The following is a 20,579-nucleotide window of genomic DNA, read 5'->3' as shown; positions in this document are numbered from 1 at the left end:
ATACATGCATGTATTTATTATTTTGAAAACCCACCAGCTGCCTGATCTGGCACATTTTAATTGTGCAACAGTAATGACGTAAATACCAGCGCGACAGACTAGTCCTTATCCTGTCGTCTTTCCATATCTTCTCTACTTCACGTTGGTTTGAAGTCGTATGGAATAATCTCCATGTCACGTACGCAAGGGAAGCGGGTGCATGTGCAGAAGTATACAGTTTAATAAAGTGCAGAATATATATACAGCGAGACAATATATACACAGGCAAACAATCCAAAACGGCAGGCTAGATCAAAAACAAGAATACAGGCAAAAGGGTCGGTCGAGGCACAAACATTCAAAGGCTAAATGAGGACAAGAACGAGAAACAGGCATGAGGATCGTGAAACAGGAAATCAAGACAACGGGTAGAAAGGCTCAGTAATGCGTACATGCGTATCGTAATACTTCGCGATGCAAGTGCATCAGCACAGTCCTTAAATAGGCAAACACACAGTTCCTTAATTGAGCTCAGGCAGGGCTCTACACTTTTTTTTTTTTTTTTTTTTTTTCTTTCTTTCAGGAGCACATGTGCTCCTAAGTTAAAATTTTAGGAGCACAGGGAAAAAAATGGGGGCACGAGCAGGTTTTCATTTTAAAGGTTTATTGCAGCGCAAACCTTAGACACACCAACACAACGGAAAATTCAATTGAGAATGAATGAATGAACGAATGAATGAAGGAACAAACAAATGAATAACGAATAACTGAATGAATGAACAAACAGTAGCTAAACAGAGAGCAGAGCTCAGCAGAGCTAACAACATCATCAAGGACAGCTCCCACCCTGGCTCTGAGTTCTTTGACTTGCTGCCCTCAGACAGGCGTTACAGGTGCATCAAAGCAAGGACCAACAGACTCAAAAACAGTTTTTTCCCACAGGCCATAACCACCTTGAACAATTAGCCTTTTTCACATTACGTCACTTGCAGGGTAACTCCTATCCGTTTTCAGCCTTTTGAATGGAAGAAGAGGTATACGGCGGCAACATATGTTAACAAAACTGTGCCATTCACAGATAAGATTGATGATAATATTGCGCATTGTTGTTTATCATTACGTATTGTTAGCGACCATTCCAGTCACCGATCTGCCTTGTTTTGGAAAGGAAGTTTACTGACTTCCTATGGTTGATACTTGTTAGCCAGCAGATTAGCATGCCGCCTCTTCTTCCATTCAAAAGGCTGAAAACGGATGTGAGGTTCTTCTGCAAGTGACGTAATGTGAAAAAGGCTAATTGCATGCACTGACTGATGCCACTTCTGGCAGGTGAAACAATGCACCAACAAAGACCTAAAAGGACAATATTCTCACACTTACCTGATACAGTGCAATACTTATTACAGTGCAACCTCACAGAGCAACTTTTTAGTTTTTATAGCTTTTGTATATTTTATATTTATATTTCTACACTTTTACATCCATACCCAATACAGTGCAATATCCTGAGTTTTGTAGCTGAACTGAGTTTCTATAACTAATGTGCAATTAACATCTGCAGCTCAACATGCCCAGTTGTGTATATATATTCTTTGTTTTTCTGCTGTGTTGTGACATGCACCATTTGTATATACTGTATATTATTTGTTTTTCTACTGTGTTGTATGTTCCCATCTAAATGTTTGCACTGGGGTGTGTGCTTTCCATCTCATTATATAATTTTCCTGCACCTTCTCCCGTCATTCTAGCTTTCTTCACTACACTTTCTTCCTCGTCCGTTCTTTTATTCTTGTTTCCACCATCATTGCTTTTAAAAAACGCCGTTATTTTCTGCATAGCGAATATATTTCTCAGCTCGGTCCGAACCAGCTCTCTTATCTCTCAGTTGAATGATCTGATGAATCCCTAAAAAGCACTTTTCCCACCTAATGCCACACCCACAACATACAACTGTGGGAAAGAGGGGCAATCACAGAAAGATGAGTAGAAAACGGGAAATGTTACGGGGGATATTTATTGTGATAGTAGGCTATTGTAGCGTCAGCACAAAAGCACCAGACTCAACTTTAACTGAAAGTGTTATTCAGTAGCCTAAACTTATTCAAGCTACAGACCGAGAAGAATAAAAATGCTGAAATCTCATGTCCCGGTAAAACGCACTATGTGAAAAATGTAACTTTTTCTCACCCCCCGGGCTACCATGGGAACCACCGCAGTGCAAGACAGAGGCCATGAACGCAACTACAGACAGGGAGCAAGGTGCAGGCAGAACACGTGCGCACACACACGCGCGCACACAACACTGAACACACACACTTACAACAATACAGGCCGTTACTCGTTACACTATATTAGGTAGGCTATCCAGCACTGGATTTACATACTTTGCAGTTTAACGTTTGATACATTTTAGAATGTTAAACTCATCGCGTCTGTGCTCAGTACTTTCCTAAATTGTTGGCCGCAAGAAGCCCTCGCACGAATGAGCGTTTTTTTTTTTTTCTGTCGTTCGCATGCCGAAAAATTCGCTCGCAAATGCGAGTGAAATGTGCGCACTGTAGAGCCCTGAGCTCAGGTGCGCCTTGTTCACGGCGCGCATGCTGGAGTCCACTCAGCGCGCACGCAACCCGAGGCACGCCTTCAGGTGCATGCACCGCAGCGCGCAGGACTGACACTCCATCACTGATGAAGCTGGCAAATCTCAAAATTAATCTAAATTGGAATATGGGGATCTGGCTGCTCTGTAAACAGTTTTCAAAATGGTGGCGCTGACGCTTCACATTTGAAGTCTTGCACAGGTCTCGTGAAGATCGTGCGGATAAGCGACACCTGCCGTGGCCCATACGAACTACATTCAACATGGCTAAAAACCAAAAAGGCTGATAAGTGTAATATAGTATGCCAATACGAGTCACGATATAAGGTTAATAAAACCGAAAATGTAATTGAATAACATGTTAATTTAAGAAATAAAGCAAGTTTAAAAATGACTTCAGTTCCCCTTTAAGTTTGTGGTTAGCTGACAGAAAAGGCTTTTTTTTTTTTTTTTTTTTCTGGTAACCCCTCCAGGTAATCTTTTGGCATGGAGGTGGAGTCTGATGGTGGTTTTGGAGACTTTGAAACCCCAAGATTTTACTCTTTTTGTAATTCAACACTGATCCTTGGGGAAATTTTCATTTATTTATTTATTTATTTTTTTTGCGCCTCTTATTATTCTCCTCACTGTACATAAATATGGTTCCGCTTCCAGGCAAGTTTGTAACAGTTCCAGCTGGTGTCCACTTGATTTAAAAAAATATATATATTATTGCCCTAACAGTAGAAATGGACGTTTTCAGGCGAGTAGCTATTTTTTTTTTTTATCACCATTCCCTGACTTACTGTATGAAGGTTAACACACTTCTCCCTCATTTGGTTTGTGCGTTCTCTTTGGCCTTTGTGTCACCTCATATTGGTTCCCCAGTTAATCAGGAAGTCATGAATTACAGCTCGAAAATTCCCACACACTCCAATCAACTCAGAAATGTACAATTTAAATGGGAAACAAGCTTCAGTTATATTGTTTGCTATCATTTCCAGATGTCCCATGAATAGTGGTACATGTATTTTTTGTTGAAAATAAATACTTTTTCTTGGTGAGGGATTTGCTTTTGTCTGAATAAATTTATTTCAGTTAAAGGTTGGATTTTTCTGATGTTTTTCAGTGTGAGATTAAGCGACTTCACCAAAAGGTGGATTTAAAAAAAAACAACAACTTTTGCTAATCTTTATAAGGGGTGTCAATAATTGTGGAAGGCACTGTATTTACTTAGAGGTGTTTTTTAAGTCTCACTGGAATTTAGGGACCCCTCCTAGTAGGTTGGGGGGCAAAATCTGCTGCTGCAAATTTTGAAAATTTTGTCTTTTTTGGTGCAATCTGGTGACCTTGGAGCTGCAATTGAGCCTTAAAAAGAAAAGAAAGAAATCATTAATTTTAAGTGTGAATTACAACCCCGATTCCAAAAAAGTTGGGACAAAGTACAAATTGTAAATAAAAACGGAATGCAATGATGTGGAAGTTTCAGAATTCCATATTTTATTCAGAATAGAACATAGATGACATATCAAATGTTTAAACTGAGAAAATGTATCATTTAAAGAGGAAAAATTAGGTGATTTTTTTTTTAAATTTCATGACAACAACACATCTCAAAGTTGGGACAAGGCCATGTTTACCACTGTGAGACATCCCCTTTTCTCTTTACAACAGTCTGTAAACGTCTGGGGACTGTGGAGACAAGTTGCTCAAGTTTGGGGATAGGAATGTTAACCCATTCTTGTCTAATGTAGGATTCTAGTTGCTCAACTGTCTTGGGTCTTTTTTTGTTGTATCTTCCGTTTTATGATGCGCCAAATGCTTTCTATGGGTGAAAGATCTGGACTGCAGGCTGGCCAGTTCAGTACCCGGACCCTTCTTCTACGCAGCCATGATGCTGTAATTGATGCAGTATGGGGTTTGGCATTGTCATGTTGGAAAATGCAAGGTCTTCCCTGAAAGAGACGTTGTCAGGATGGGAGCACATGTTGCTCTAGAACCTGGATATACCTTTCAGCATTGATGTGTCTTTCCAGATGTGTAAGCTGCCCATGCCACATGCACTAATGCAACCCCATACCATCAGAGATGCAGGCTTCTGAACTGAGCGCTGATAACAATGTGGGTCGTCCTTCTCCTCTTTAGTCCGAATGACACGGCGTCCCTAATTTCCATAAAGAACTTCAAATTTTGTTTCGTCTGACCACAGAACAGTTTTCCACTTTGCCACAGTCCATTTTAAATGAGCCTTGGCCCAGAGAAGACGTCTGCACTTCTGGATCAAGTTTAGATACGGCTTCTTCTTTGAACTATAGAGTTTTAGCTGGCAACGGCGGATGGCACGGTGAATTGTGTTCACAGATAATATTCTCTGGAAATATTCCTGAGCCCATTTTGTGATTTCCAATACAGAAGCATGCCTGTATGTGATGCAGTGTCGTCTAAGGGCCCGAAGATCACGGGCACCCGGTATGGTTTTCCGGCCTTGACCCTTACACACAGAGATTCTTCCAGATTCCCTGAATCTTTTGATGATATTATGCACTGTAGATGATATGTTCAATCTCTTTGCAATTTTACACTGTCGAACTCCTTTCTGATATTGCTCCACTATTTGTTGGCGCAGAATTAGGGGGATTGGTGATCCTCTTCCCATCTTTACTTCTGAGAGCCGCTGCCACTCCAAGATGCTCTTTTTATACCCAGTCATGTTAATGACCTATTGCCAATTGACCTAATGAGTTGCAATTTGGTCCTCCAGCTGTTCTTTTTGTACCTTTAACTTTTCCAGCCTCTTATTGCCCCTGTCCCAACTTTTTTGGAATCGGGGTTGTATATTTTATTCGGCATTTAACACATTTTATTTACTAACTTAATAAAATGTTAAGTTTAAATTTAGCTTCTTATTCATTAACCAGAACTTTACAAATCACTGTAATTATCAATAAAATCTTCTAGAAATTCTTGCAATAAAAGCAGAAACCTTAAATTATAATTTCTAGTGCACTTAAAGGTCTGATGACACGAACATGACTCTATGCAATTTCTTAAATAAACTATACAACATGGCAAACATGTTAGATTTCTGTTATAATTACGTGAAAAGAAGCTGTTACGCGAATATCCAACTTTTAATTGCACAGCGCAAGAAAACTGGGTCCCTGGCTCGCGGCCATGCTGTGACGTCAGCGGAAGAACACGCTGCGGTTCACTGGCTGTTCTACTCAGTGGAAATGGCGCATGAAAACGCCGGTGAACTCTCTAGTGCTAGCTCTTCGTCTGAACAAAAGAACAACCAAATATTGGTACTTTAAGCAGTGATCATGATGGCATGATTTTATCTGATTTTAAATAAATGAGATTGATAATAATGTGAATGTTCACAACTAGTACATACAAACTCTGCAGCTTCTGATTCAGCAGCTGCGTCATACTCCGCAAAAACATCAGCAAGAACCTACAATATAAATGGAAATGCAATACACTAAGCTCAAATGACTTTTGGAAAGTATAATTTCTAAATTTTTTCTACATATTCTTGAAGTCGGTCATCGGGGTACTTGCTACCGTTCCCTAACAACGCATGGCAAAGGGTAAAGTGTAGTGTTGCTACGAGTACTTGCTAAAGCCTCCGGTGGAGATCCTCAATGTGCTGATAAGACATACAGTTCTATATAACACACAAGTGTCACGATAATCACAAATCAGATGCAAATTTGTTAAAATACCTAATTTTTAAGCAATCGTGTTGATCTCTTCCGAATAGAATCTGATAGCCTACCCTCTTTACCCTTCGCCTCTCGTTGCTAGGCGGCAGTTACATGAAAGCCGCAAGGTTTCACAAGCAAATACATGACTGATATCACGCCGACTTTATGATTACATTTATGATTATCATGAATGTGTACTCTGATGTGTACTCTATGAGCGCTCTGGAGCGAGTGACTTCCAAGGTGGCCGCGCAGACCGCAGTGTTACTATTTTTAGCATCATGTCGGAGCACTCTATAGCTCTACGTACCTTTATCTTATGTCATTTCTCAACACATGTTCTGACAGGAGGACTGTCTTTGGAGGAGTCTCCTTGTCCCAGGCGACTGCTGGGTCCGGCATAGCTACTAGTAGACCCCCTCCGGAATACTGTAGGCACTGCTGATGGTAGTAATACACATTTGTGCTGAACTGCACACCCAAGAGATTCTTTTAAGCTGGGAAGGGTGTCAAAATAATCCAAATCGAAGTGTTCAGAGCACAGGACGGATGTTGGTGAGGGCTCCCACTTGTCACGAGTGCGCCTGACTTGCTTCACCCACTTCGCATGCAGCTCGGGATCTCTGGGAAACTTGAATAAACTTACCCCATCCTTGTGGGTTTTGGAGCAAAAGCCGGCAACACAACACGAAGGCATAATAACTAATGTATATAATGTATAATAATGACAAACTGAACACCTGTCGCATCAACAACAAACTGGTAAGTGAGGAGGAAGATTCTTTCGATGACGTCATATAGCCCCTCCTCCTCATTCGTCTCCTGGGTGCTGCAGCCCCGTCAAATTTGCCCAAATAGCCGCGTTTTTTATCATAACTTGTGAAATAGGCGCCTTCGTGAATTAATATATGGATCATCGGGAATTACTTTTTATGTTATAAAACATCGCCAAAGATGTCAAAAACGTGTCATCAGACCTTTAAGACACAAAACAAAATTCAAATTGCTGCAATCAAGTCCTCTTACACAGAATACATCTTTACTATATACAGCAAAGATAACAAATGAGATTCAGCCAACTCTGAAGATTAATGTTGTGAAATATATAAAACTGAAAGTAATAGATACCTCTAACAAGTTTTGATTTCACGAAATATACATAATGCAAATGTTGCGTCACGAAATATTAAGAATCATTTTGATTCTGTTAAAAAGTGCAATAAACAAGTTAAAAATAAGTGAAATTAAGTTACAAATGAAAGGAAATTTTCCTGGAGTTACTAGAAATGTAAATACTGTAAACAATACAAAAAATTCAATCATAGTAAAGTACTACTTAAAAGAGAACCCATTTTTAAAATACAGTTATGAAGATGGATTATGATATAAACTAACGATTCATGTGAATAATTGAAAATAAGGAGCTCACACAACTAAGATATCCATCTCCAAAAGTCAGTTTCTATGCAGAATGGGCGATTTCATGGAGGCCACCATTGAAAATATTTTAACCAATCAGAAAAATCCCCCCGATCGTTTCCGGCAGTGCTCTGACATCATTTGGGTGCAAGACACGGAAGCTCCGCATGACGAGTAAGACAAAGCTGTCCCTGACTGGAGATTATTTCATTAAAACTTTTATATGGGGGGGGGGGAATAGAAATTCTATTTCTCTAACAAAAAAAATGGAGGGGGAAAGATAATACTGATGTTACTGATAAACAGCGAGGGAAGAGTGAACAGCTGATGTACTCCTATTTGCCTGAATGGAGGGAGGTAACTTTTCATATTTATATCCCCGGTACAAGTAGTGCTGCCGTGACAGCCTCATTCTGTGGACTGTAACCTTGCTAGACAACCTACAAACAGATCTGCATACAATCTGACTTACCTAAATCTGTTGTTGAGGCAAGTGCGTGAGTTTTTACACGTTCCTGGCAGCATAAGCACTAGTTAGCATGCTCTCGACTCATTCATGAAAAACTTCAAGACGTCACCAGACTAGCCTACCGTAATTACCGTAGTAGACAGTCCAACCCCCATGGCAACGCAGAAAGAGGGTAAACAAACGCTGCTTTACGCAGCTCGTGTGCTCTGAACGTTTTGAAGAAAATTTTCACTCAAACAACTGATGCACTGGGCATTAGGAATACTGTACAAGCAAGCGCTGAATCCAGATGCGGTTCCCACAATCTTTGGCCAAAAAGTGGACAAGACAAACGAGACAACGCGGTCAGTAGTCCGCAAAAGAGAACTTCAAAGGGTGAGGAAAACACTTTATGGCTTCCCTAACTTTTTTATTACGCGTGCTATGTTTTGAGTTCTTTTGGGCATAAACGTAATGATTGCTGATGCAGCTAAGCGGCTTGATGTTTGTTGGGTGTCTTGCTTTGATTTAGTGTTGTCAAAAAAGCCTCGGTAGTCTCGTCGTCTTCCGCTTATCCGGGGCCGGGTCGCGGAGGCAGCAGTCTGAGCATGGAAGCCCAAACTTCCCTTTCCCCAGACACCTCGGCCAGCTCCTCGGGAGGCTCCCGAGGAGCCTCGGTAATGACTGACTAAAACAACTCCTATAAATATTGTTCGCTTGTGTGTAACTAATTGATATGGTAATGTTTATTTATCATCGTTATTCATGTCATTGTCCAAAATACTTGAGGAAATCTGTGAAGAAATGCCGCTTGTGCTATGGTCCATTTTGTCGAATACAGCCATGTATTGTAACTGATGTCACGCTTTACGGAAACCATTCGGAGTTCTTTTAGGTATACAAGAATTTGTTTGTGGAATAGCCAACCTTGATCACTGCAATCTAGTCAAACACGTGATCATTTTAAGAAACGGGTGAAAGTTTTTATGGAGTAAATTCCAAACCCAGTTTTATGGTGTGTGTGTAAGTGTAACTAATTTTTAATCATTTTGGTGACATTTCTGTAATCTAGTTGTACTCTGATAATTTTTATTTATTTATTTATTTATTGGTTTATAATCGAGGTCTGCGCGGGACAGAATTTTCAGTCCCGCTCCCGCAAAGAATTATGATTTTCAGTCCCGCTCCCGCCCGCGCCTGCCATATTTTATCCCGTTCCCGCCCGCAAATCCCGCAGGATGCAGACGTTTGCGTTATTTCTCACGAAAGTTCTTGTCATTGGCTTGGGGAATTAAACATGCTTAGCTGAGCTCTCCACTGACCAATCCTTCACCTAGCTCACGTAGCGAGGGTGCGCGTTGCAAGGCGGCATGCGCAGCTGAGACTTTACAGAGATACCCAACACGCCTACCAAAATCTACAGTGGATATTAAGCATATTGTACATTGCACATAGCTTATCACTCCTCACATTTACATTCTAGGATGTACAAGTAGGCCTATAAGAAATTAATATAATTTAAAGACACAGCGTGATGGTGCCCCGCCCCCTACTTTGAGTGGATTTGAGCATAAATATCTACGGCTCACGTTCAGGGGTGCGTTTCCCAAACAACCAGCCAAGTTAGCATTAAACCAATATGGTACGATGCAAGTTTGAACTAACTAACATCCAAAAAACGACTGTTTCCCAAAGCTGTAGTACCAACTTGGTCTGAACCAAGTTGATTTGAACCAACACAGTTCAAACCACGATGTTTTCAGATGTGTTCGGATGGTCTCGTTTATTGTCGGAATTCAGAGAAACAACCCGAAGTTGGCTGACAGCGCGAACGGCATTTCACCATTAAATGACCGTTAAGCCAAATTTGGTGCGTCCATAATCTTCCCCTGATGCTTGCAACTTGGTGTAGATGTTCATTTAGACTAATATAAAATTGCAATACCCCTCATTTGGAAATCACGTTTAAACAAAAGGCATCTCCATAAATTAAAGCATCATATACTAGTTTTGGCTATAAGGCTATTTGCCCTGATTAAAAATAGCTAAGCAAACTGCTGTGAGATGGCACAGATAACGTTATGTAGATCTACATGCTGTGTATTTATAGGTGGCATTGTTGGGTTTATTGTAAGTTTGTTTAGACTCTGACATTCTGCTGATACATTCCAAGTTGAGCGCTGCATGCGCTCATGATTGACAGCTCTTGCGTTGATTGACAGCTCTCGCTTTGCGCACTCGCACTCCCACTTCCGAGAATGAACAGGTGAATGCGCATTCTCTTTGCGCACTCGCACTCCCACTTTCTTTTTAAAGCAGCACTTACTTCTGAAGCACTGTGAGCTTCACTAGAGGAGCTCTGCTTCTGCCATGATCGGAGATCTCAAACACGGAAGAGTGGAAAGGAATCGGAAACGTACGCGAGATTAGACCACATCCGCAAATTTAGGCATCTTAAAATGTTTTTATTAATGCCAAAATATCCAGCACAAATTATATATGATAGACATAAATTAATAATTTATAAGTTTTATTTTAAACACGTTTTTAGTTAGCGGGACTGCAGCTTATCACCTCTCCCGCCCGCTCCCGCATTGTGCACTCTGCCCGCGCCCGCAATGAGCTTTCAAAATTTGTCCCGCGCCGCACTGCTTTGCGTCGGGTCCCGCGGGAGTGCAGGGCTCTAGTTTATAACTCATTTTTTATTCAATTTTGTCAATTTATTATTGTCTCTTCCATTTTGTTTCCTGCTGTCATCAAGAGGACCACATTGGAAACAAGTGTATTTTATACTGTGTGTTATCCTCGGTGCTATTTATACTGTATCTTTTACATGTATGAATTTTACCAAATAAATCCATACCATACCAGCAGCTCGGGTGTTTCTGGCAGTATTTCTGCCTTTTTTCCTACAAGTGCATCTTCCTGTAATGTTCCTCTATAGTAAAGCAGTGTTTGTTTACCCTCTTTCTGCGTTGCCGCGGGGGTTGGACTGCCTACTATGGTAATTACGGTAGGCTAGCCTGGGGACGTCTTGAAGTTTTTCATGAATAAATCGAGAGCATGCTAACAGGTAGTTTAGTACGCGTAGTTTTAGCCTCATTTTACAGGTAAAGAGTTCAGCTTGTTAATGTACTATTTCAATGTATAGTGAAAAATCAACATTGTCCCCTTAGTAGACCTTTCGCTTTGTCCCTTCAGTACTGAAGTATACACTCAGCCTTGTGCCCAAATGACGTCACGCATCGCCCTTCCAACAGGCAACATGGCATCCTTCTGGTGGCATTAGAACCAGTGATACAAAAACTCTCACAGCTTTCTTATAAATGGCCAAACATGCCTGAAACTTTTCTTACGGGCTTTAAAGATTACAAGCTACCAACCCATGCATGTATTTACTTTGCGTTTTCTATTCCTTTTAAGATGATGTAAATCTTGGCAAAAGAGAAACCAATCGAAACCGATAGAGTGAAAGTGATTATCATGCTGTTACCATGTGAGTAGTCTTTTATGAATGCGGAAGCGGGCTCTCAGCGCGCCGAGTCCGGTGTGACTGAGGAAGGTGACAAGTTTTATGTTTTGTCTAATTTAGGTAATTTAAAAACAGTATTATTTGGCACTGGGCACATAGGAAAGTGTAAAGTTTGTCAATATGTTTATGATGCTTGTATGATAAAAACTTGCGAAGATATTTATCTAAATACATGACCTAGTTGTTCTAAACCTGCTGAGCTTCCCCGGCGAAGCTCTCGAAACTCGTAGTATTTTGCTTCCGTTCGAGCCTCGTTTCAAAGTCTGACCAATAAGAGTGCTACATTTTTGGCGGTAAATTTGATTTTCTCAATTTAACTTCCATATATGGAAAGCACACGTGCCAGACACGCCCTGGGAAACCGCTGACCGTCGACAAGTGTCCACAGAAATGCACAAAATTACTTCACAAAACAACAAAATTTCACAAAATTTTGGTTTGCATGGGTTGGTATAAAATTTATAGGCCATGTTTGGGGATTTATGGCTGTGTTTTTTGAGAATTGGGCGTGTAAAGCACGGCTCGCTAGCTAATTCTATGGATGTACCCCTGTTGCCTTTGTGTATATGTTGGTTATGTTGTGTATGAAATGCTTTCTTTGGTTTATTGCAGGTGAAAGTGTGCACTGCTCTCAGATGGAGGATGGAACCTCACAAAATGAAGGCAGTGTAAGTTCCACTGTATACAACAAGCCTGTTGTGCTGGATTTACTGCTCTATACCTTTTTATATTCATGGTTTTCAGTGTAAAGTTTAATCACATAGAAATATTGATCATAGGTATTGACACTGTAGCATCCTCATAGTTGAGGGTCAGCGATCCAGAAAACTATCAACTAGCTTCCCTGAATTCTCTTGGGTGATTTATAGCACACCAGAGGGACTCAAACCCTCATCTGGTGGCGGGTACACATGCACACCTATAGGCAATTTAGAGTAGCCAACCGACCTAATCCACATGTTTTTTGGACTGTGGGAGGAAACCCACACAGACGTGGGGAGAACATACAAACTCCATACAGAAAGGCCCCCGTCGGTCACTGGGCTCGAACCCAGAACCTTCTTTGCTGTGAGGCAACCGTGCTAACCACCGTGCCACCTTTATGTAGGCATATCAGGTGAAAATTCAATCCAAATTGCTTGAAGCTGCTCTCATTGAATGCAGAATAACACTTTTTACAGAATTAAAATGTTTAAGTTCGTGAGATATTGCAAATCAAAGATTGAAAAAAAGCTTAATTTTTAGAAAACTGCCGTAATATTATGTATGAGGATAACGTGGTCCAAAACGGGCCTCATTAACGAAAGAGATCAAATGTTTTTTCTTAATAATTTTTCTATTTTTCAAGATATTTCCAGGGAAATTGGCAGGCACATAGATGGTTGTATACTGAATACAAAGTTTGAAAAATTAGTAAAGCAAATTAGTATTTAATTAATATTATGCTAATTAATTGACAATGTTAAATTTGTACGCTCAGTAAAAAAAGTAATGAAAGAATTTCTAATGCTCTCTTTGTGCTCTGTAGGCCTGTGTATTTCTCCAAAGTAGGGCCTTACTAGTGTTTTATATTAAAGAATATAAATGATATTCACAGCTTTCAAGGCTAACCTCTGAAAATCTGTGAGCCACATCCAACAAACAATTCCAATTAATTGAATTGAAATTGACACTCTCGTTTCTGACTTCTGGTTTTTTAACACATCATTCTGACCACTAAGATCTCAATATTTTTCATCAAAACAACTGTTGTATTCTAAAATAGTTATTTATTTACATGAATCAATTTGATTTGAAAAAAATAAGTAGGTAAAGTTATGAAAACTCACTTCAAAGTCTCCTGTGAATCCTAACATCTAAACTAACAGATGGAAAATTTTGCTGAATACTTCATCAGAAACAGTGAGAGCGAGAGAACATCCCTATAAAAGTTATCTGATTAATATTCACGAGTAATCCAGTCGAAAATCAATCAGAAGAGAGAGCGAGCCTGACCACTTTCCCATGACTCAAAAAGCACCGGCAGTTTCCCGACGTCACACGAGCAGAGTGTACTCTGTTGTACCAACTTCAACCTGCCGTTACTCCCAAAGTACTGAACAGATCTTAACGAGAGAAACTTCTGCTTTCCAAAGACATTATAAGCTTTTTCATGATGGTATTCACAATAGAAAATATTCAAAAGTTAAGCACTGACAGATTTGGAAACTTAGATGAGCGTCTGCATGCACAATTTTCACAGCACGGCCAGCGAGCATCGGATATGCCCGATTTGTGTAGGTGCTGCCCTAATAATTTTTTATTTTTATCTTTTCATGATGTGTATATGTATGTGAAGCGCGCATATAAATTTAATGAAGTGTTTTGCGCACACACGTTCTACCTCGAGCAGGCGTCATCACAGGAACCCACTGAAGGAAGCCAAGAGGACATCGTGTATTCTCCTCTAAAGAAAATAAAGGATGAGCCCATAGATGAGGACTATGATAAAGCGCTCATCAGTTCTGCACACTCCTCTGACATCAGTCGTGTTAAAGAGGAGCTTGAGAATGGAGATCATGAGGTACGGCTTTTTGTTCTCCTCCACTTTGTGTCCTGTAATAATTTCGATGAATAAATGTATCAAGCCTGTTTGTTCATGTTTTTGGGGAGGAGTCTTGCTCAGACATTTGAGCTAGTTTGTGGTCAACAGATTAAATTAATCGCATGCATTTTATAATTATCTTTAACAATGATGTTGAAAATTATATCTAAGTTCTTTGCATAGCTGAGTGTCAATAACCAAAAGTAAACACATCTCTCAAATGTGTATTTAGGTGTATTGTGAAACTTTAACATACAGCATCTCCAGAATTATTGGCATCTTATTAGCAAAAGACCAAACTCTGTGGTTTCCCACATCAGCACAAGCAGACCTGCTATAAGGGGAAGAGGCTGCCTACCTTAGTACAGGTCCCCACAGTGGCACAAATGGGCCTGCCGTTAAATACATAGCCTAATCCCGTCAAGGCGAGGGCACTACCTAATGCCCTACAGGGACCTGTGGGCTGCCACTTTGGTAAGATGTTGATTTCTCCATTCTCATAAACCTCTCGGCTTCCTGAGACACTTCCGGCTTGTAAACTTTTGACTGTAGCCCAGTTTGCACTGCCTTGCAAACAGAAGAAAATTGTTCAGGTGGATTCTCATTAAAATCTAACTGCCGAGAAAGTTAATACTGAGACTTTACTGTTTTAGCCAGCATTAGCTTTTTCAGCAGTTTGTGCTACAGTAGCTCTTCTATGGGATTGGACCATATGGACTCTCCTACATTCCCCATGTGAATCAATGAGCCTTTGACACCTGTGACCCTGTTACCGGTTCACCGGTTGTCCTTCCTTGGACCACTTTTGGTAGGTGCTAACCACTGCATACCAGGAACACCCCACAAGATGTACCATTTTGGAGATGCTCAGACCCAGTCATCTAGCCATCACAGTTTGGCCCTTGTCGAAGTCGCTCAGGCCAATTTTTCCTGCTTCCAGCACATCAACTTCATGAACTGAGTGTTCTCTTGCTGCCTAATATATCCCACCATTGTAATGAGATGATCAATGTTATTCACGTCACCTGTCAGTGGTCATACCGTTATAGCTGATCGGTGTATATGACCTGTATGTGGGCACTCTCCTCTGAGTATGGCAACCCCTAGATCTGATCTCAACTGCTTGGGCGGTTCTTTGTTAAATTTGGGCCTCGTCTTCTAGGTTTGTGAGGTTTTATAGACTGTATGTGATGTCCTTGGGGCACATCGTGTGAGTAAGATGCCTCCTCAGACCGCGTTCTTTGTGTAGAGTGGGAAAACGTGTACCTTTACAGAGACGATGTAGCATTAGGTTAGCTGTTAAATATAGGGGAGAAGTAGCTCCCTAAATATTAATCACCATGACAAATCATTTCAGTTTCACTAGTTAAAGCTGAATTGTGACAGTTTTGATCAAGCATTTGTACAGTTTTCATAAAACCACTTGCGGCCAATTCTGTTGTTTTGCTGTTTGGCTAATAGAAAGTGTAAAAAGATGTTGTGGTGTTCCATGCTCTGCTAAAATGCATTTTAACTGTGAATTCTATAAATCTTTTCTCCTTGGGTGCTTTACTGCATTTCAGTCCTTGGTTCCTCTGGATGAATTGAGGATCAGCTCTGTCTTTTCTGTTAGAGGAAACAGTGATGCCATTTCCGGTGAGTGATTGAATTTTGAAACTGAAGCTTTAACTGAAAATATACTTGACAATATAAACACGAGCCTTCCTCGGGTAATTACCAAAGGATTGTTCATATGCAAGAGTTTTCAAATAAACTGTAAAATTGAGTGCCTCTGCATCACTTTCTACAGCTCCTGTTGCAGCCCCACAGCCGTCTCCCTTCTCTAATATGACTCAGTCAACCTCAGCAATCAGACCACCTCCTATAGTCTTGCAGGCTCAAATGCAGTCTCCTTTTCAAGCACATTTGCAGCTTCAACCCAAGACCTTGGCCCAGCTTCAACCCCATCTGCAAACTCATCTTCAGGCACAGCTTCAAACTCATATTCAACCTCAACTTCAACTCCAAGCACAGCTTCAGGCACAGCTTCAAACACAGCTTCAACCGCAGCTCCCACACCAGCTTCCGACACAACTCCCACAACATCTCCAACCGCAACTCCCACAGCAACTGCAAACGCAACTCTCACACCAGCTCCCACACCAGCTTCAGCCGCAGCTCCCACACCAGCTCCAGCCACAGACCCCACCACAGCTCCAGGCGCAACCAACACCACATCCGCAGGCTCAGCCCACACACCAGCTCCAGCCACAGCCCCCACCCCAGCAGCAACCCCCTCCTGGTCCTGTGCGAATCTGCTGCTCAGGCTGCTCAAAGGTCCTTCAGAAAGGCCAAACTGCATTTCAAAAGAAGGGTTCCAATCAGCTGTTCTGCTCCACTGTGTGTCTGACTGGGTTCACCCTGCCTCCAGCCCCCAATATTGCCCCAAAGAAAACCTGCCACCTCTGTCTCAAGTGAGTCACGCATGCATATGAATCACACTTTTTTCAGATGGCTGATCCCTTTCTTATCTCTTCCTCCTTACACAGTCAAGCTTTTATTTATCCAGTTTAAGTAAAAGGAATTAAAATACTAGCCCTGTGCACTGTTTTAAAATATCATCTGTGTTTGTTCTTTATTCATTTACTTTTTTTCTCATTTATCCTAAGGGTGATTGGGAATCCAAAAGACTTAATAACTGTTCCAATTGACTCCGCAAACAACTTGAAGGAGTTTTGTAGCCTGTCCTGCCTGAGCATTTACAAGTCCAGGGTCGAAGGTTTAACTGACGAGGATGCCGTTGTTAGATGCTCCGTGTGCAGAAATCCCAGTGAGGTAAGCTTCAGGGGGAATAGTGTGGAAAAATACATTAACATGATCTCAAATTTGAGTATGCTGCAAAATGTATAGAACATCCAACAAAGCTTGAATGGGGGAAGAAAGAAAAAGGCATGATAAAATAAACCAAGGTGTAGATCATAAGCAAAGCAGTGATGAGGTAAGCCATGCAAATTTATTACAGAACAGGAGTACACCAGTAATGGACTTGGAGAGTGTCCGTAGCTATATTAGAGAGGGTCTAGCTGTTGTCAGAAGCAAGAGAAGTACTAACACTTGGATTAAACTCTGAGTCCCAGAATTTCTGACAGCGACGAGTCTGGTAATCAGCGCAAGCTTCTATGGGCCAGAAACATGCAGGTACCAAAAATACAGCTGTACATGGTCATTAGTCTCTGGATGAGGGGCAAAAACTTTTCACAGATCCCCATGTTGCAGCTCTGTTTCAGGACATCGACTGCCAGTGTTTCCCACAGAAATTTTGGAGACTATGGGGGGGTGGCGTGCATGGCGTGGCGCGCGTGTCCAGTTGAATTGCAGGGGTGCGCGGGGGGTTGTTTAGCACGTGGCGCGCATGTCCGGTTGAATTGCAGGGGTGCGCGGGGGTTGTTTAGCCTACTAATACTACTAAACGAAGACTAACAAAGAACAAATTCGTTGGTATGGGTTATGCACCTTGTATTTTATTTTAGCATGTTGCTACAGAGGGCAGTCCTACAAGAACATATTACAGATAGCAACCAAACCAAAAATCCTACAATACTTCACACCCTGAACTCCTACAAAAAGTCCTACAAAACAAGGACTTCTAGCTCTGCTGTATGTCAAAAGTGACCCTGACAAATGCCTGCCCTATTTACAAAGACCACACCCTGCACTTGTGCATTTGATTTTTCTTGGCTTTGAGAAAGGGTTCGAGTGCCCTTTCATAATTTATATCTTCTGGTTGTGGCCCGTTAATGGAAATCCTCAAGCAGGCGGCCAGGTGCTCTCCTTGCAGTCTGTTACGAAGGTCTGTTTTGACCTAAAATGGCAAACAACTTGTTACTACAATGAGTCATGTGATTGTAGAGCTCACTCTGAAATATTTAATTAAGTGAAAGTGAGATTGAACTTAGGTGGGATTTGAGCATAAAAACAATGGGTAAATGTAAATTAAAATTCACATCACTGGTTTGCCTGCAGATGTTCTTACCCTGTTCATTGTGGAAAAGTATTTCACAATTCACACTCGACACCGGCACAACAAGGGCAATCGCTGCTAAGTGGCTGAGTAATGGGTATAGATAGTTTTCACTGATGTCACGGCATTCCGGGGAATGCCCCCCCCAGCCGCCATTTTGGGGGGCAAACAAAACGGACCATCGCCACTACCGGCTACGTTATCTCGGACGAATTTATGAAGTTATATAGTCAGTTTTCTAAAATAAAGATCAATGTCGGCAAAATCAAGCAAACAGAAGTATATAGATACATTAGATGACCTCTCACGACAACGGTATGCAGCCAAACTGGCCTTGATTGGGGGAATTGACCCCTACGAAGTGGACAAAGATGCATTTTCAAGTGACTATGCAGGGCTGCCAAAGCCTGAAACTGCCAAAGCCTGCTCCGAAGCCTGAAACTGACTTCATCAAACTTTAAAGGCTGTCTGATATATACAACTTTATATATTCACAGCACGCCTTTTGGCGGATGCCGCCTGAATCGCGCAGATCTGATTTTTTTTTGGGGGGGGGGCGTTGGAGTGTCTGATTATAATTTCAAAGTAAATTCTGTATTAAAATTACTAAATAAGCAAATCCGTTACAGTCCATGAAACAGGAAGTATAAGGATGAGAAAAAAACAGTTTAAATCGGAAAGCTGCGCACACTTGCGCAGTCCTGCACACCGCTCGGGCTGCGCAAATGTGCACAACTTTCCGATTTAAACTGTTTTTTTTTTTTTCTCATCCTGAAATGATCAGAGCAGACTTTGCTGTGTTTGGAAGGCTGATAATCCTTGCGGTTGATTCTCGCAAGCCATAGATTTCTCCTTTGTATGCTGAGTTTGTTTGCTCGCCTTCGTGCTCCCGTACAGTGGGAATTCCATAAAAGCTCCACTTGACTTCATCATCTGACCTATTACGACAGCCGTGAATACAACAGGTGTGCACCATTGCTAGCTTTAAATAGCCTGCTTGGGTTCTTTTGAAGACTTTGTACTCGCGCGCTACAATGTGTGCTCAGTCACCCGTATGGTAAGCTGGACCCCCAAGATGGCCGCCACTAGGGAATCCCCGACTCTGTGACGTCATGTGAAAACTATCTATATCTGCCCCCATTCATCGCACTCACTTGCTAGGAGTGTTCTACCAATTTGACATCCTGACAAAGACAGCAAGCAGTTGATGTTGGGGCTACCTCAGTCACTACCTCTTCATCCTGAGGTGAATTTCGATCCCTCTTTTTTAAATAATTCAAAATGCTCATGATCTGAATTAACAAAACAAATTTAGCATCAGTTTAATAAGGATCGGAGATTTTCTGTTACAGCTGTAGCGTCTACAATAAGGCTGACATCGTCCCCTGACATTCAACGTGTTGCATTAAGGCCTACGTTAGTGGAGAAACACTCCTCATCAGTAAATTTGAAAACGATCAAATTCGAGTCAAGTAGTTAATTTAATTAAGTAGGTAACTAACATTACATTCCCTTAATTATGTGGCCTAATAGCTTCACCTTTAGAAGGCAGCCTATTAGAAAAGGCTAAAAATAATTTAACGTCTTCTGTCTCACCATTAACAAATCGCGTTAAGGCTACTAGCACTAATTCTCAAAAGTGGCATTGAAGTTCGCGCTCTGTTAGAATAGACTACTTTTCCCTTTTAACATGTACATGCAGACCTAGATTAGTTTATCACTGCTGTCACTTCATGTCTCCATCACTTGAATAGACTGCGCACATACAATGTCAAGCAGGAAGCACTTCGCCGGTGAATTTGGAAACGACCTGATCCTGGTAGGATGATAAAGTTAATTTGACGAATTAGATAACTATGTAGGGCTAACTAATATTGCCTCAAAATAGCCTACTGTTGCCTTACAGAAAAGGTAGGTTTGCCAGTACGAAATGGACAAAGTAATTTTACTGAAACAATACACAACGTCCTCCATCAATGCGCTCTCCATACGCCTATAAAGCACAATAGCGTAGCCTAAATATCACCTTCTCAATCGTGTCAAAGGCTACATAAAGTTGTATAAACTTACCTTAACATGTAGATGCAGACAGGATGTAGCTTATCAGAGTTGTCTCCTCACGCTGCCTGATAGGCAACGCATGCAATGTCAGGCCGGGTGCATCAGTGTCGCCATGTGTGCGTGCGGGCGCGGGCTGAGACTATGGCGGGCCGCCATAGTCTCGTCAGTGTGTGGGGAAACACTGACTGCTTACCCTGTGAAAGTGAACGAATTGGAAAAAGGCGGCATAAACATTGCCAGCCATCATCTCAGTCCTGACTCGATCATATTG

At 41.4% G+C, this 20,579-nt stretch overlaps 1 protein-coding gene across 2 annotated transcripts in view; it reads left to right on the top strand.

Moving 5' to 3' along the window:
• Positions 1-20,579, top strand: part of si:ch211-266o15.1 (zinc finger MYM-type protein 4) — a 126,226-nt gene that overhangs the window by 35,251 nt on the left and 70,396 nt on the right. For both annotated transcript variants that reach the window (XM_060933642.1, XM_060933640.1), the window contains exons 4-8: positions 12,276-12,331; positions 14,056-14,226; positions 15,810-15,882; positions 16,037-16,700; positions 16,896-17,061. In XM_060933642.1, coding sequence (XP_060789625.1) covers positions 12,276-12,331; positions 14,056-14,226; positions 15,810-15,882; positions 16,037-16,700; positions 16,896-17,061 — 1,130 coding nt within the window. The remainder of the gene's footprint in view (positions 1-12,275; positions 12,332-14,055; positions 14,227-15,809; positions 15,883-16,036; positions 16,701-16,895; positions 17,062-20,579) is intronic.

This window comes from Neoarius graeffei, chromosome 11, assembly GCF_027579695.1.
Source record: "Neoarius graeffei isolate fNeoGra1 chromosome 11, fNeoGra1.pri, whole genome shotgun sequence".
Lineage (NCBI taxonomy): Eukaryota > Metazoa > Chordata > Actinopteri > Siluriformes > Ariidae > Neoarius > Neoarius graeffei.
Note: the sequence above shows the minus strand (reverse complement) of the source record. Positions and strands in the feature narration are given on the sequence as shown.